This window comes from Nomascus leucogenys, chromosome 5 (assembly GCF_006542625.1).
Source record: "Nomascus leucogenys isolate Asia chromosome 5, Asia_NLE_v1, whole genome shotgun sequence".
NCBI classification, from domain to species: Eukaryota; Metazoa; Chordata; class Mammalia; order Primates; family Hylobatidae; genus Nomascus; species Nomascus leucogenys.
Window position 1 is genome coordinate 75740668 of NC_044385.1, and position 13195 is coordinate 75753862.

At 43.0% G+C, this 13195-nt stretch overlaps 1 protein-coding gene across 2 annotated transcripts in view; it reads right to left on the bottom strand.

Moving 5' to 3' along the window:
• Nucleotides 1-13195, bottom strand: part of RCBTB1 (RCC1 and BTB domain containing protein 1) — a 33009-nt gene that overhangs the window by 14344 nt on the left and 5470 nt on the right. For both annotated transcript variants that reach the window (XR_004030170.1, XM_030813411.1), the window contains exons 3-7: nt 12650-12816; nt 8256-8414; nt 4913-5020; nt 4057-4199; nt 2191-2381 (exon numbers count right to left, since the gene is read on the bottom strand). Coding sequence is in view for 1 of the 2 variants with exons in the window: in XM_030813411.1 (XP_030669271.1) it covers nt 2191-2381; nt 4057-4199; nt 4913-5020; nt 8256-8414; nt 12650-12816 (768 nt within the window). In the remaining variant the exon portion in view is untranslated. The remainder of the gene's footprint in view (nt 1-2190; nt 2382-4056; nt 4200-4912; nt 5021-8255; nt 8415-12649; nt 12817-13195) is intronic.

Consider the following 13195-nt stretch of genomic DNA (forward strand, 5'->3'; position numbering starts at 1 on the left):
TTTAATTCAAGCTTAACTCTTCCTAAGCATCCTTTTGCCTCCATGCCCATGACTGGTCACCTAATTGGGACAACTCCACCTGTCTGACACACCTAAGCATGATGTTTTAGAAAACTAACCTTCAATATCAATTGCTGAGCAACCCAAACACCTTAACTGCCAAGAACTACATTAATTTTCAAGCACAGAGCATCATGACCCACTTATTCCCTCTGCTTATAAATAAAAGAACAACTTAAATATGCTAGCAAAAAGGCAAAAATAAACAAGAAATAAAATAAAAAGATTAAAGTCACCTTGTAAATGGCTACTCAGTTTTAAGACATCCTAGCTTTTTCAGCCAATAATGGACTCTTAAAGAAGACAATATTCAGAAAACGTACAGATTATGTAACCAAATATCACCCCAAATTCCACTACCCTTTATAATACCTCTGTTTTGATGCCTTTCTAAAATAAAAGAATTTGAAATCAGTTGAAAGACAAAGATAGAAAGAAGGAAGATGGGGTTAATGTGTCACCTTAAAAACCACAAGTTGTTCGCTTTTTTTATTGAGACAGGGTCTCGCTGTGTCACCCAGGCTGGAGTACAGTGGTGTAATCACAGCTCACTGCAGCCTTGACCTCCCAGGCTCAAGCAATTCTCCACCTCAGCCTCCTGAGTAGCTGGTACTACAGGCAGGCACCACCACTCCTGGTTATTTTTTGTAGAGATGGGGTTTCGCCATGTTGCCCAGGCTGGTCTAAAACTCCTGAGCTCAAGCAATCCACCCACCTCGGCCTCCCAAAGTGCTGAGATTACAGGTGTGAGCCACCACACCCAGCCGGTTATTCACTTTTTTGAAAGTTCATTTTTGGATCGGGCGCAGTGGCTCACGCCTGTAATCCCAGAACTTTGGGAGGCTGAGGCGGGCGGATCACGAGATCAGGAGTTCCAGACCAGCCTGATCAACATTGTGAAACTCTGTCTCTACTAAAAATATAAAAAAATTAGCTGGGCATGGTGGCACGCGCCTGTAATACCAGCTACTCAGGAGGCTGAGGCAGGAGAACTTGAACCTGGGAGGCGGAGGTTGCAGTGAGCCGAGATCGCGCCATTGCACTCCAGCCTGGGCAACAGAGTGAGACTCCGTCTCAAAAAAAAAAGAAAGTTTATTTTTGATTGGTATTATATCAAGTTCTGTAAGAAGTCTAGTATAACAGAAGTGCTTAAGAACAGGCTACCCAAAAACTTATACACAAACAGTCATAACAGTACTACCCACGAGAGTCAAAGGTGGGAACAACCCACATGTCCATCAACAGTTAAGTGACAAACAAAATATGGTGTATATATATAATGGAATATTATTCAGTCATAAAAGGTAATGAAATACGGAGACATATTACGTCAATGGGCCTCAAAAACATTAAGTAAAAGAAGCCAGACACATGGGTCACACATTGCATGCTTCCACTTATATGAACTCTCCAGAGTCGGTAAATCCATAGAAACAAAAAGCAAACTGGTGGTTGCTAGGGGCTGGGGGGAGAGGAGAATGGAGTGTGACTAATTAACGTATAAGGGCTTTCTTTGGGGGTGATTAAAACATTTTAGAATTTGACATAAAAGGTGGATGTAGGCCAGGCACAGTGGCAGGTGGATCACCTGAGGTCAGGAGTGCGAGAACAGCCTGGCCAACATGGTGAAACCCCACCTCTACTAAAAATACAAAAATTAGCTGGGTGTGGTGGCAGGTGCCTGTAGTCTTAGCTACTTGGGAGGCTGAGGCAGGAAAATCGCTTGAACTCGGGAGGTGGAGGTTGCAGTGAGCCGAGATTGTGCCACTGCACTCCAGCCTGGGCGACAGAGTGAGATTCTGTCTCAAAAAAAAAAAAAAAAGGTGGTTGTACAACATTATGAATGTTCTAAATGCAACTAAACTGTACCCTTTACAATGGTTAATTGCATGTTATGTGAATTTGATATCAATTGAAATGAAAGCACTTATGAGAGAAAATTTAAAGTTCACGGTAATATTTTATAATATATGAATACATTTGATTATGCACATCTATTTTGAGGGAAGGTATGAAAGCTAATAGAGAATAAAACATTCTAAGAGATCCCAAAACCAGCAAAGACACAGGAAAACTGGTCAGTTGGTAGTACCATTCTTCCTGAGTGGAGGTGGCCCTGCACTTTCTTACCCACAGACAGGAGGCGCCACGAGACGGCAGGAGTGGCAAAGCAGGCGAACACGTCGTCGGTGCAGGAGAAGTGGGTGAGGTGCGGGAGGATCACGGACTGACCCCGGCACTGGCCCCACATGTACACGTGCCCACCCTGCGTCTTGGCTGCAGACGTGTGGGCAGAGTGACAGGCTGCAATCTCTACCACCCTGAAAAGTTTTAAGAAAAATGCATGTTACTTCATGATCACAGAAGCCCACAGCACACCACACAAGGCAATTTAAAAGTTCATGCTTGCAACACCTCAGAAAACAACAGTACAAGTTCCGGGGACACTAGCTGCCAACAAAAGCAACAGATCAGGGCAAGAGCACTGTTTTCCTTTCCCAAATGCCCACTTCTCATCCTCAGCTCACTGTGAGTTAGGGTAGATCACACAGATCATCGAGGAAAACTTGGAAAACAGACTAGCAAATCCAAGCAAATGAGGGAAGTGGACACTGAGAAAATGCCCTAACAAATGTGATGGCTTAAATACCATTTCTTTTTTTTTTTTTTTTTTTGAGACAGGATCTCACTCCGTCACCCAGGCTGGAGTGCAGTGGCATGACCATGGCTCACTGCAGCCTCGACCTCCCAGGCTCAAGCAATCCTTCCACCTCAGCCTCCCAGACCACAGCTGTACCACCACACCAGGCTAAGTTTTGTATTTTTTATAGAGACAGGGTCTCGCTCTGTTGCCGGGGCTGGTCACCAACTCCTGGGCTCAAGTGATCCTCTGCCTTCGCCTCCCAAAGTGCTGGGGATTACAGGTGTGAGCCATCGTGCCTGGCCCATTTCTTTATAAATATAACTTTTTCTCTCAACTCCTACCAGAGCTCAGAACAGTCATTGGGCTGATAAGCATTGGCTGAGGGGTCACGGACTCTGAACATTCCAATCCAAAAGGAAAACAAGCCAAGCTTACTATATTTCTCAGTAGTATGATTCTTGGGTAAGGTCTCATAATCAGAAGTCAGCACTCCAGGACATAGGAGGTAAGACCTTACAATTAGGCTGAACAACATCAAGCATCTATTCCAGTAACACACATTATATCAAATCAATATTTAAACAGATAATGTCCTTTCAAGAGCAGATTTATTTGAAAGTTGTTTTACTTGGCTCAAAGTTTATATTACACCATAAACATCAACATGGCCATAGACCTTACTTGTCTTCCATACTAAAAGGGCAACAGCAAGACTGCAGTAATTATACCAAGATGCATTCACACCTATCAATCACAGGTGGTTATTTCAGAGAGCTACGTAAGAATCATATCAACCTCATGTTCATTCTGGCTACTACTCAAAACACTTTTGCCTAGGCCAGGCACAGTGGGGCTCATGCCTATAATCCCAGCACTTTGGGAGGCCAAGGTGGGTAGATCACTTGAGGCCAGGAGTTCAAGACCAGCCTGGCCAACATGGTGAAACCCTGTCTCTACTAAAAAATACAAAAATTAGCTGGGCATGGTGGTACACACCTGTAATCCCAGCCACTCAGGAGGCTGAGGCAGGAGAATCACTTGAACCCAGGAGGTGGAGGTTGCAGTGAGCCGAGATCGTGCCATTGCACTCCAGCCTGGGTGACAGAGACCCTGTCTCAAAAAAGGGAAGGGAAGGGAAAGGGGAAGGGGGGAAGGGAGAAGGGGGAAGAGGGAAGCGGGGAGAGAGGAGGGAGAAGGGGGAAGGGGTAAGATTTTGGACAAAAATCTCTTTCGTCCAAAATGAGAACGTTAATAAACAGAAGAATCACAAAGCCAAACACCACAGCTCTGCCACACACAGCCCCAAGGCCACATCGCACATAGAGTCCCAAGACATGGCACAGCCAAGTTACCTTTCTTTCTCCACCATGATGTGTGCTGGGCTTAGCAGGTTATTTTTATTGCCAGTTCCCAGCTGCCCATATGTGTTAGCTCCCCAGGCATAGAGCAAGCCCTCATCTGTTAGTGCTAGAGTATGTGCATAGCCGCAGACAATCTGCAAGTAAATTGAAATGGTTACCATTAGCAAGAAAACAGGAAGGGCAGGGAGAACATCTATTTAAAGGCTACAGCCAGCTTCTGCAGAATGCCAGTTCATCATCGGGGTGGACTGACATTTGCTGGAACATTAAAAAAGCATTAGAAGGCCGGGCGTGGTGGCTCACACCTATAATCCCAGCACTTTGGGAGTCCGAGGAAGGCAGATCACGAGGTCAGGAGATCAAGACCATCCTGGCTAACACAGTGAAACCCCATCTCTACTAAAAATACAAAAAATTAGCCGGGCGTGGTGGCGGGCGCCTGTAGTCCCAGCTACTCGGGAGGCTCAGGCAGGAGAATGGCGTGAACCCGGCGGGTGGAGCTTGCAGTGAGTCGAGATTGCGCCACTGCACTCCAGCCTGGGAGACAGAGCAAGACTCCGTCTCAAAACAAAACAAACAAAAAAAAAAGCATTAGAAAAACCTAAACCTTAGGCTACTGAATTTTTCCATTTTTTTTTTTTTTTTAACTTGTCGAGCCTGTTTTGCCAACACCATAGTCTTGCTTCTCCTCGTGGGAAATTAGGGAAGATATAATATTAAATGTGGAAGATGAAGGCACAGAGTATTGCCAGAAAAGACTAACTGAAGAGTAAACCTCCAATATTTCTCCAAGTTAGAGCAGGGAAGGTAGACGGGAAGCCACTAACTGAGAGTGCACCACACGTACCTGGTTCACACACACGCTGTGCAAAGCTGCCACTCTCACAGGGGTCAGCTGGTTGCCATTGTTTCCCAAGCCCAGCTGACCGTTGCCATTGTAACCCCAGCCATATACCTTAGACAGGACAGAAGGGAGAGAATGAGCTTTTTAAACTGCTGCTAAGAAGGAAGAGACAAAAAACCTGCCCATCTAAATAAATCAGATACTTCCAACACCTATATTCTACTCTATGCTCCTGCAACTGATCTCCAAACAGAAGCTATTTTGCAGAAGGGAATGACAGAATTGGCACCAGTTTCTACTCCATGACTTACTAATTAGATAGTCTGGGGCAAGTCACTCTTTCCTGTTTAATACATGAGGAATTTGAGCCTTACTAACAATTATTAAGTACCTACTGTATGTCAGAACACTCTGAAAGGTACTAGTTTTTGGTCACAGTTTAACAGGTGAAATAGATACATGCAAATTTTTTGCTGATGGGTAGCAAGTGCTACAATAGGTATAACCAAGGCACTGCAGAACAGCAAGGAGGAAGGCTTTAGCTCTAGGAAGAAAGATAAAGGAAGACTTTTCAAAAAGTGGAGATTGGAGCAGAGCTGAAGGATGAAGTAGAGAAAAAACATTCCAAGCAGAAGGCATTGACTGCGTTAGAAGCTAGTTTAGATGATAAGTAGGTGGGCTTGGCTGGACACATCTGTGGTAGTGGTAGTAGAAAGACTAGAAGAAGGCCGGGTGAGGTAGCTCACGCCTATAATCCCAGCACTTTGGAAGGCCAAGGTGGGCAGATCACAAGGTCAGGAGATCGAGACCATCCTGGCCAACATAGTGAAACCCCATCTCTACTAAAAATACGAAAATTAGGTGGGCGTGGTGGCGAGTTCCTGTAACCCCAGCTACTCGTGAGGCTGAGGCAGGAGAATCACTTGAACCCAGGAGGCAGATGTTGCAGTGAGCCAAGATCGTGCTACTACTGTACTCCAGCCTGGCAACAACAACAACAACAAAAAGACTAGAAGGAAAGGCAAGAGCTCAGAGGGAAAGTGACAAAAAACATACCAGGGAAAAGTGCAATACATCTATAAATTTCTCATTGAAATATTAATTTAATTTGCATTTTTGAAAGATAATGCTGGCCACAGTATGAAAGATGATGGAGCATATAAGGCTAGAGGCAGGAAGAACCTTTAGGAGGTCATTTCTTCTCTCGTTAGCAAATAGGTGAGCTCTGATGAGGCTCTAAACTAAGGAGTGACAGCAGGATCAAGAGAGGGAAAGAAGAGGAAAGAGGATTAAAAACAGAAGACTTCCCAGAACATGACAGTCCCTTGGATATAGAGTGAGAGGAGGCCCATCTGCTGAAAGTAACAGAGCTAGGCATAGGTTTGACAGGAATGTTAAAGGTTCCAAATAGCCATAGGAAAAAGTACTGACCAGGAACAAATAAAGGCCTTGCTCAAATTACAAACCCAAGATTTGTGGTGGCATCAAGCCCCACAGCAATGTAGGGTGGCAGACATAGACTGGGGCTTTTCAGGGTAACATGATGGAGGGGAAAGGGGGAATGGACTTTAGGGGCCTGGGGAGATATGATTAAAGGCACTTTCACCCAGTGCCAGAAGTGTAACAGACATGAACTTTCTGGAGAGAAATTTGGCAATGGCTATCAATATTTTAAATGGCATACTTCTTGACCCAGAAATTCTTTGGGAATTTATTCTATAGAAATACTTGTATAAGTGTACAAAGATACACACACACAGATTAACACAGAAAATCACCACAACTCTGTCTATAACAGCAAAAAATTAGAAAACTGACATGTTCATCAGTAGAGCTCTGTATCTGGGTCATTTGCAGAAGCCAAAATCAGCAGCCATAATGATGGAAAGCCGCATAAATGGTCTGATCATAGACACAGATAAACAGAGGATGCTATACAGGAGAGTGGGAAGCAGGCTGAAGAATAGCAGAGAAAAGCCGCAGTAGGTATTATCATCCCATTTTTTTAAAAAAAGATAATTATACTCACCCATATATAATTGTTTAAGGGAAAAGTCCAAAAAGATATGCATGAAACTATTAACAAGATTGGGAAAAGGTATTCACTTTTTATTTTATCTGTTTCACTTGTCTTCCTTTACTTTGTTAAAATAACCATATAATAACCTAAAAATTAAACTTATTTTTAAAAATAAGAGAAGAATACTGGAATGGAGGATATTCAATGGCCATCCCAAGGAATTCTGAAGTCATCTTCAAGATACTGAGATTGATTTTTAAAAAAATAAGTTAACATAAGTTAAGGTCTATGCATAAACTCTAAAGCACCCTAGCGCAGGGGTCCCCAATCCCAAGGCCATGGGCCGCAGGCCGGTACCAGTCCGTGCCCTGTTAGGAACCGGGCCGCACAGCAGGAGGTGAGCGGCGGGCGAGGGAGTATTACTGCCTGAGTGCCACCTCCTGTCAGATTAATGGCAGCATTAAATTCTCATAGGAGCACGAACTCCATTGTGAACTGCACAACAAGGCATCTAGGCTGTGCACTCCATATGAGAATCTAACTCATGCTTGATGATCTGAGGTGGAACAGTTTCATCCCAAAACCATGCCCCCAACACCACCATCCGTGAAAAATTGTCTTCCGTGAAACCAGTCCCTGGTGCCAAAAACGTTGGGGACCACTGCCCTAGCACACCAATGCATGATGCCAAAACATGTGTGTCCAGGGTAATATCTTTGTATAATTTTCATACACTAAAATATACATAGGTAGTAAATGGCCTATTTAAGTGGAAGCTGCATCCAGAGACTAATTTCATAGAAATAACCATCAGCTCAAAAGTGACCACAGCAGGGGGTAACTAAAGGGAGAGTTGTTAAACGTAGCTAACAACAGTCAGGACCCCACAAAAAATCTGCTTTTGCAAGTTGCTTCCTCCTGCGAACATTCAAGATATAGGTAGGTGGTTCTACAAGGACTTTACCGGCTAATTTTAAAATGTACAGTTGACATTTTTTCATTGGAAGAGAAAGGTAGGATTAAATTCTTTAATCTATTACATTAATATCATCAACAAATACCTATAGGCATTAGGCTCTTTGGATCTTGCAAAAAATACAACTTAGACAGATAGAATCTTTACTTTCAGGTAAATCCTGGAATTTAGAAAAGTCATACTGAGGAGCAAAAAACCTCCAGCTTCTCAGTCAGTAATCAGTTAACTTTCAACGGAGCTACCAAAACAAAGCACTCTTCCTTCTTCCATCTGATACATTCACCTTGTGAAGAACTGACATGTAATTGAAAAAGGAGGTAGAAAGGGAAATGGGAGTGGAGACACCTCACCTCGCCATTGTCCAGAACAGCCATGGATGAAGTCTGACCACAGGCAATGCCAACTACCCTCTTAATATGTAAACAGTTTGTAACTTTTCGAGGAGTTGGTTGATTTGCTGTAGAACCTGATCCCACTTGGCCACAGTTGTTATAACCCCAAGCAAATACCTACAAGAGAAAGAAAAAGGAAAAGGAAAGAATAGTCAGGGTGGAAATTCCACCCCAACACAAATAACCATAAAAATTAAAATTAACCTACTTAATGAGTACTTAAGATGTGCTAAACAGTTCTATATGCTTTACACACATTAACCTATTTAACCTGCCTAGTAATCCTGCAAAGTGACCCTAGAGTAGGTAGTATCCACTTTATACATCTCCATTTTATACATGGACTGAAACACAAGAGAGGTTAAGTGACTTGCTTGAGGTACCAAAGCTGGTAAGTAGTGCTAAGAGAATTTAACCCCAAGCAGTCTAGCTATGCTCTTGACCACCATGCTACATTCCCTCTATAATTTGTGTGTATGTGTATACACACACAACTACACATACACACATACGAATGTGGCATCAATAGGAAATGCGGTATATGCCACACAAGTATCAGTGATGTAAAACATTTGCTCAACTCTTTGGGCACAAATATTCATTGTTTTCCATGGAAACCATTCTTTTCGTTTTGCTTTGGTTTTTTTTTTTTTTTTTTTTTTTTTTTGAGACGGAGTTTCGCTCTGTCCCCCAGGCTGGAGTGCAGTGGCGTGATCTCAGCTCACTGCCAGCTCCGCCTCCCGGGTTCATGCCATTCTCCTGCCTCAGCCTCCCGAGTAGCTGGGCCCACAGGTGCCCACCACCATGCCTGGCTAATTTTTTGTATTTTTAGTAGAGATGGGGTTTCACCGTGTCAGCCAGGATGGTCTCCATCTCCTGACCTCGTGGTCCGCCCACCTCGGCCTCCCAAAGTGCTGGGATTACAGGTGTGAGCCACCGCACCCAGCCTCATGGAAATCATTCTAAACAAGACTATAAACAAAGGGATGAATTAGGGAGGGAGGTGTTAGCAGTAGAAGAAATAATTTCCTCCAACATTAGGAAAATGTCTAAGCACCCGCGCCCCACCCTGCTTCACGTGGCTGCAGGAGGTGGTCCACGTATACACTGAGTGTGGCTTCCATGATTCTTATCTGATGCTGGCCAAGGCAACAACAGTAGAGCCCTCTGGTATATGTGTTACAGGTTCATTTCACAGGTACAAAACAAATAACCTGCAACACCTCCTCAAAGTATATTCACATAAATATCTAGTTTAATTATGCAAATATTAATATTCAGAATAATTATTCAAAATACCATATGCTTAAGATTAAAATAAATCAGGAACCCAGCCTGCACAAATTAGCAATTTTGAGCTAATTTCAGCAATCATTCTTCTGGCACTTCTAAAATACAGCACATTCCCTTGCAGTGCTGCTGACTCTTGTTTAAAAATTGGGGCTGTAGTTCCACTAACCAAGAAATGGACTAGGAAACAGTGGATCTAGGGAATGAGGCCTGGGTGCTACACCTAGCTCCAGCACATCCCAGTCATGAAATCTTGGTCTCCCTGATCTTTTGGGTTTGTTCACTTATAAGTTGTCCTACTTAGTAAAATCTCTGTCACATCACTGAGGAACTTTAAAGAGAGGAACAGTATGATCTAATTTGTGTTAGAAACCAGCGAGGACAGCAGAGCAAGACCGGACAGATGGATCAACTTAAAAGATATGGAATAGAAGGGACTATGGCAGTAGTCTAGACAGGAAATGACAAGACTTGACCAAAGGCAATGGAAATGGAGAGGAACAAAATGGTACAAAAGACTACAAGACAGAATCAATAGGATGAGCGACCTTTAAGATAAGTGCAAACTTGGGGGCTGAATAAATGTTACAGTACCTACTAGAAAGATAGTGAAGTTATTTTTTCCAAACTCATTACATATACTGAAAAATAAAATAGACCTTAAGGATGGGGTCACTAAAAAAAAAAAGTACAGAACACTGTCACACAACTGAGCTATAGTCTTAGCAAAGAGCATGGGACTCAGCTGCCTTAAAAAATGAACTCTAGGTTGGGTGCGGTAGCTCACACCTATAATCCCAGCATTTTGGGAGGCCGAGACAGGAGGATCACTTGAGCCCGGGAGTTCAAGACCAGCCTGGGCAACACAGCCAGATTTTTGTCTCTACAAAAAAAATTTTTTTTTAAAAAAGAATGAATTCTACTGCCATCAAAAGTATAATCTTAATTACACAATACACGTTATGGTAGAGACTCTGAGAGTGCACTCCACAAGGTTTGTGGCTACATGCACAGGGCTACAATATTCACACCACATCAAGTACAAATATGGTCATTAAAATTAGAGGATTTTCACAATAGCCAACAGTGGAAACAATCCAAACATCCATGAACAGATGAATAGACAAACAAAATGTGGCTTACAGCAGGTCCTTAAAAAAAGGTCATTTCATTCAACATCATTTTGTTATAACACTAATGAGAAAAAATGTCAATTCCCAGCCAGGGCCACTGTCTGTGGAGTCTCCATGTCCCATGTCTGTGTGGGTTTTCTCTGGGTACTCTGATTTCCTCCCACACCCCAAAGCTGTGCAGACTAGGTTGTGTCTAAGCTATATACATGTCTCAATGATTCTAGTGAGAGTGAGTGTGGGGGTATACATAAGTGCACCCTGTGTCCTGTCCAGGGCTGCTTCCCACCTGGTGTCCTGCGCTGCCAGAAGAGGCTGTGGCCACATGCAACCCTGAACTGGAACAAATGGGTTGGAAAATGAATGAATGAATAAATGAATACAAATTATTAGAAAATAAAAATTCACAAAGTAGGCTGGTCGTGGTGGCTCATGCCTGTATTCCCGGCACTTTGGGAGGCCGAGACGGGAGGATCACTTGAGGTCAGGAGTTCGAGACCAGCCTGGCCAACATGGTGAAACCCCGTCTCTACTAAAAATACAAAAAAATTAGCCAGGCATGGCGGCAGGCGCCTGTAATCCCAGCTACTCAGGAGGCTGAGGCAGGAAAATCACTTGCACCCAGGAGGCAGAGGTTGCAGTGAGCCGAGATTGTACCATTGCACTCCAGCCTGGGCAAGAAGGGTGAAACTCCGTCTCAAAAAAAAAAAAAATTCACAAAGTAGACAATAACCGTACAAATGCATAACAATAAACAACACAGTCAAACACCCTCAGTGAGCTGTCACATTTGTGACTGTTTGCTTTTGAACTGTGTGGTGGTAGGAGGTGCCCCTTGCAATTTCTGCTTTGCAAACATTTATTCCTTGACTTAACCCACCACCACTATGATCACCCCCACTCAGTGATTCACCATAAATTGGGTAAATAATTCTCTTATTGCTTTTATTAATCTTTGTTAAATATATGTATTAGTTTGCATTTATTTCAATGTTTAAGAAGTGGTTTGGGTCTTCAGAACTTTGGTGATGTCTTTGTGACCAGAAATATACCATAGGAACTTAACTCTTGTTTTTATCAATTAGCCAATGGTAAAACTGGTTTCATTACATGTCTTTTTGCTTAAAGTTGTAGTTTCCAAGAATCTATCAATGACATTATGTGGGCACTTACTATATGTATCCAATGGAATACTATTCAGCCCTGAAAAGGAATGAAGAGAATCCTATCATATGGTACAAAGTGGAAGAACCTTGAGGATATTATGCTAAGTGAAATAAACCAGTTACAAAAGGACAAACATTGTATGATTCCACTTACGTGAGGTACCTAGAGTAATCAAACTCAAAGAAACAGAGTAGAAAGTTGTTTGCCGGGCGCGGTGGCTCATGCCTGTAATCCCAGCACTTTTGGAAGCCAAGGCGGGCAGATCACGAGGTCAGGAGATCGAGACCATCCTGGCTAACACCGTGAAACCCCGTCTCTACTAAAAATACAAAAAATTAGGCGGGTGTGGTGGTGGGCGCCTGTAGTCCCAGCTACTCAGGAGGCTGAGGCAGGAAAATAGCATAAACCCAGGAGGCGGAGCTTGCAGTGAGCAGAGATCGTGCCACTGTACTCCAGCCTGGGCAACAGAGCAAGACTCCATCTCAAAAAAAAAAAAAAAAAAAAAAAAAAAAAAAAAAAGAAAGTTGTTGCCAGAGGCTAGGGGAGGACAGAATGGGAGTCAATGTTTACCAGGTAGAGCGTTTCAGTTTTGCAGGATGAAACAGTTCTGTGGGTACATGCTGGTGACAGCTGTATGACAAGGTGAACGTACTTAACACCACTGAACGATACACTTAAAACTAGTGAAGCTGGTAAATTTTATGTTATGTGTATTTACTACGATTTAAAAAAAAAAAGAATAAAGAATAAAAGCAGCATACTTACCTCTCCATCAGCTGCCAGAGCCATTGAATGATGTGAGCCACAAGCCACTTCCACCACTTGCTTGATCAAGAGATTGGTACAGACCTGGATGGGAGCAATGCCTTGGTTGGTCGTCCCATTCCCAAGCTGGCTATATCCATTGTGGCCCCAGGCATAAACCACTCCATCTGTGCACACAAAGCACGCAAAGAATCAGCTCCAAAAAGAAATAATAACCCTGTACTTTCTTCCCCAGAACTTCGTACAGCTCCTTCTCCAACCTTCATTTCTCTCCCATTGCCCCCTCCTCTCTATTAAGTAACCACGGACGGAGTAAAGGAAAGAGAGATGGGTGACAGAATGGGATAGACGGATGCAAAATCTTTAAAGAAAAAACTTGGTAATAACATAGAAAGATCAGCTTTGTGGTCAAAAGTCAAAGTTTACGTATACAAGAATTAGGCTTTCTAAAAACTTTGATTCATCTCAATAGTTTCTGCGTCAGATGCCAAGAAAAAGGCAGATGATAAGAAAGCTCCATGTTAATGTTTACCATTGCTTAACCAA